This window comes from Emydura macquarii, unplaced genomic scaffold (genome assembly GCF_026122565.2).
Source record: "Emydura macquarii macquarii isolate MOO-44397 ecotype Brisbane River unplaced genomic scaffold, CSIRO-AGI_Emac_v2 contig_3056, whole genome shotgun sequence".
Taxonomy (NCBI): Eukaryota; Metazoa; Chordata; order Testudines; family Chelidae; genus Emydura; species Emydura macquarii.
Window position 1 is genome coordinate 62523 of NW_027133193.1, and position 4640 is coordinate 67162.

A 4640-nucleotide genomic window follows, 5' to 3' on the forward strand; every position below is an offset into this window, starting at 1 on the left:
CACCTTACACATGGAGTCTCGGTGGGAGCTGTGATCAGATCTCTGCTCTTTGTGGCGCAAGATACCCCAAGCAACCACATCAGAACCGTGCACAGCCCTGGGTGTTAGCGCATCTTCGCTCCAGTGTCCTTCGTAGCACCCCCTTCACCTCCTGGTTCCGAAGCCTGTAGATAATGGGGTTCAGCATGGGCGTGAGGACGATGTACAAGAGGACAGGCACGCTGTCATTGTCCACTCCTTAACTCGACTTGGGGCGGAAGTAAATAAAGCTGCCGGAGTCAAAGAACAGAGTCACCACCACGAGGTGTGAGGAGCAGGTGGAGAAGGCTTTTAGCCTGCCCTCGGCAGACGACATCTTGAAGATGGTGAGGATGATGTGGGCATAAGACATGAGGATCAACAGGAAGGGGGCCAGGACAACCAGCACAGCCACCGCAAATACCTCCACCTCGTTCAGGTATGTGTCGGTGCAGGCCAGCTTCAGCAGAGGGGGGATGTCACAGAAGAAGTGGTGGATCTCATTGGGCCCACAGAAGGGCAGGTTGAATATCAATGTGGTCTGTCCAAAGGAGACGGGGAGGCCTACGACGTAGGAAGCAACCACCAGCCGAACACAGACCCTGTCGTTCATGATGGCGGTGTAACGCAGTGGGTGGGAGATAGCCACGTAACAGTCATAGGCCATGGCTACCAGCAGGTAGCACTCCGCCGTGGCGAAGAACAGATAGAAATACAGCTGAGCAGCACAGTCGGTGAAGGTAATGCTCTTGTTCTCCACCAGCAGGTTGGCCAGCATCTTGGGGATGGTGACAGAGGTGTAGCAGATTTCCATAAAGGACAGGTTCCAGAGGAAGAAGTACATGGGGATGTGGAGGGATGAATCCAGCGTTGTGATGAGTACGATGAGGACGTTCCCCGTCAGCACAACGATGAAGGAGGTCAGCACCAGGGAAAAGAGCAACACCTGCATCTCCGAGAGGTTGGAGAATCCCAGGAGGATGAAATGTGTCACCATGGTGTGGTTTCTGCTGGGCATCCCTGCCAAGGTCATTGACTGGCAGAAAGGTGGAAGTTATCTAGGTAAAAGGAAGGAATGATCAATGCATAATAAGCCAACAAATCCAGCTTCATTCTTCCATTGATTCTAAGGGCAGAAGGGTCCTTTATGGGCGTACCATGGATTTATAAAGAGGCAACAGAACAAGCACTGAAAGCCAAAAAAAAAAAAAAAAAAGAGAGAGAGAGAGAGAGAGGGGGAGGGAGATAATTTTTGGGCAGCGTGCTGGCTGGAAGGGGGCTTAGAAGTGTGAGCAAAGAAACTGTCTCTTGTGGTTTGATTCCTTCTGTGTTCAGGGAAAGAACCTTGCAAATAGGGTTGCACCAAAGAAATATCTGAGTCCAATGCTGATTTCTGCTCCAAATGTGACAACCACATTTTTGTTACCTATTTGGATCAAAGAGGGGTAATAAGCAGTAACCATCTCTCTCTCTCACCATGGATGCTTGTCTATCTATCTGTCGACATAGCTGATTTTCTCTCGATGAGCTTCTCTGCATGGCAATTTAGTGCACTGCAAGCCAGGGTGTGAATCTAAAGTGCACCAGCTTGCTGAGCAGTGACTCAGGAGGTGGATCCTACTACGGGGCAGTAAATGTTCCATAGGGGTTTTGATGTGCGCCCATTTGGAATGGGAAACTTTCAATGCTCCATAGCCGGCTCCACACGGCAGGTCACTGCACGGCATGGTGGTAAGCAGTAGATTCAAACCCTGGCTTGACACACACTAACTCACTGTGTAGACAAGCCTTATTTATCTCTCTAGATAGCCATTTATGGTGCATCATCGTCTGTCTCTGTCTCAGCACAGATGAATCGACTGCAATTTAATTTTTGTTGTACCAACAACAGGTTGCTGTGAAAAGAACTAGCTTGCTGAGCCAAGTTGATGTTCTCTGAACACTGATTTGTTAAGAGATGTCTATTCACCAGGCATTATAGAAAGGGCATTTTCCCCAGCCATCTTGCCGTCTATCCTGGTTTGGCTTCTCTCCCGCTCTTGTTCATTCATCTTTGCTCTACTCCAGGACTGCAGTGACATGGAGAGTGGCTAGAGATGCTCAGTGTAACTGAAAAGGTGATACAGCCTATAACACTGGGACTTTGAGTAAATTTCTCACTTAGAAAATGAGCAGGACAGGAGGGTTATGTAGTGTAAACAGGTTGGACTGAATTTTTTAACATCATTTTGATGGATCGTATCAATGTTTACTTTTAAACATATTTTTAGGTTTTATCTGTTTCAATTTTCACAGTGGTGGGAAATTATTGAGGGGTGTCAGACAACAATTATGTATTGACAGATGTGAGGACTCAAAGTTAAACCCCTAAAACACAAATTGACAGCAAAATAGACAACATAAATTGCTTTAAATCAAACTCTAATGAGTTCTCAGGTGACGTTTTTCTTATTTTACCAAGCTGCAAATTTTGACGCTCGTCGATGGAAATATTTTTTTGGTCTGTGTTTGATGAAATCGACATTTACCGATATAATCAAATCCTTCCAAGCCTACATGTATGGAAATAGGTGACATCCTTTGTGAGCACTGCTAGACACCTCACTGATATTTAAAAGGGATATTCCTCTGCACTACTCCCCTTGTCCACCCACGCACAGAAAAACAGGCTCGCTAATAAAATCTGCAGATCACGCATGACTTCCCCGTCACACTTCTTCTTTCTGTCTCTCTATCTCCTAATGCTGTACCTGTACAAACACAAAAGCTCACTCTCCTACTCTCTTCCACGTGCACACGACCTACGAGCTGGGATTTCATCTCTACCAGGTGGCACATGTTGAAGGCAGCTTATCTGAGCTTGAGTAGGTTTTTAAACTGTGTTTGCTAACTTCAGCCCTTAACTCCGCCTTTAAATCCACCTTAAAAGTCACTTTGTCTCTCACTCACTCACTCACTCACTCACTCACTCACTCAATGTTCTCTCTCGCCAGGTACATCTGTGATGGGAACAAAAAGTGCCTCTTGAAAATGGTGCCAGCGACAGCATTTCAAAATCTTAGTGATTCAGGGCAAGTTGAAGATTTAAGATGTATTAGCCGCCGTCACAGCTCAAGGCAGCTGCATCTGTATTCTCCCTTCATGGTCCCTTGAGTGCACCCACTCTAGGCTCTGGAGCCATCCCTTTTCTGGGGTGAAGACCCAACTCTCTCTCCTGCCTGAGCAAGGTTTTTCTGGGCTGCAAAGTTCCTCGCCTGCACTGTGATATCTCCAGCAAGCCACACACCCGCAGCTGGCCAGCGTCTGTGCTTTGCTTTCTCTTCGAAGGAGCACATTTATTCTCCAGAGGAAAGCGTTACACAGAAAGCATGTTAAAATGATACACGTTCCTAGAGGCATGCTAAAAACTTACTGTCTTAGGGGGGTGTTTGTAAGCCAAAGTCCTCCCTGTCCTCCCCACGTAGGTCGGGACAGAAGGTGCTGTCTGGGTGCTGTATAAAAGAAGGTCCCAAGTCAGTTTAAACTCACTCTGTTTATCCAAAAGTTTTTTCTTTGTCTGTTGGTCTCTGGAGAAAAGACGCCTAATCACACCCCACTATTCTTAGCTCCTGGAAGGCTGCAGGATCCTTCCCCCTGGAATTACATACGGTCCCTGGCACAAAACGATACATGAACGAACACAGTACTGACCTAGCATGTGGGAGACCCAAGGTCAAGCCTGTGTGAAAGGCATTTTAAGCTGTTATAGACCCTGGCACCTACCTGCCCCTTGTCCCTTCCCTGAGAGTGCAGTCTTATGTCTGTAGCGCAACCCCTTTCTCTGTAGACACCAGAGGCTCTGTGTGCGCACAAGGCAGAGATATCGTATTTTCCTCAACCCTATGGCATTATCGCCCATTGCCCACAGAGGGATGCATGATCCAGCTGTTGTGTATCTCTGAGCAGCCTTTCCCTCTGGAGCTGCAGAAGCCTTTTGAAAATAAACATCATTTAATGGGTTTATTCTGGCTCATTAAAATATAAATCAGTGGCGCATGGGGATCGGATCATTCTTAGCTACAAACAACCCAGGGAGTTTTCAACAAGCTTTTTAAAGCTAAGCTGAGGCAGGCAGACTCTCGGGAAGGCAGATCCTATTCCAATATCCCCTGCTGCATTAAGTGTTAGTTACAGCAGTAACTTCAGGCCTTAGCGGTCTTCCTTAGATGCGGTTAGAAAATGGGGCTTTTCTCTGCAGCAAAGGTTGATGAAACAAGGGGAAAAATCGTTTTCTTGGAAACTTTTCATAGGAAAATGTGACATTTCATTGAAAAAATGATAATCCAAAAAGTGAGAGAGATGGGGTGAGGGAGGGAGTATCTTTTATTGGGCCAACTTCTATTGGAGAGAGAGACATGCTTTCAAGCTTACACAGAGCTCTGCTTCAGGCCGGGGAAACTTATTGAGGCTAGGTCTACACTATAGCCGCACTTCAGTGTAACGACATGGCTCAGGGGTAATCCACAGTCTGACCTAACCCCCCGTTTAGACAACGCTATGGCGCTGGGAGACCTCCAGTTGTCTCTTGTGAAGACGGACTAAAGGCTGGTCCTCACTATAGCATTCTGCTGACAAACATCAGT

General features: G+C 46.9%; 1 protein-coding gene across 1 annotated transcript; it reads right to left on the reverse strand.

The window, feature by feature from the left end:
* Window positions 1–238: 238 nt before the first annotated feature.
* On the reverse strand, window positions 239–1036 carry LOC137141386 (olfactory receptor 10A7-like). The gene has a single exon (XM_067530244.1). The coding sequence runs from the start codon at window positions 1034–1036 to the stop codon at window positions 239–241; it is 798 nt and encodes a 265-aa protein (XP_067386345.1).
* Window positions 1037–4640: the final 3604 nt, after the last annotated feature.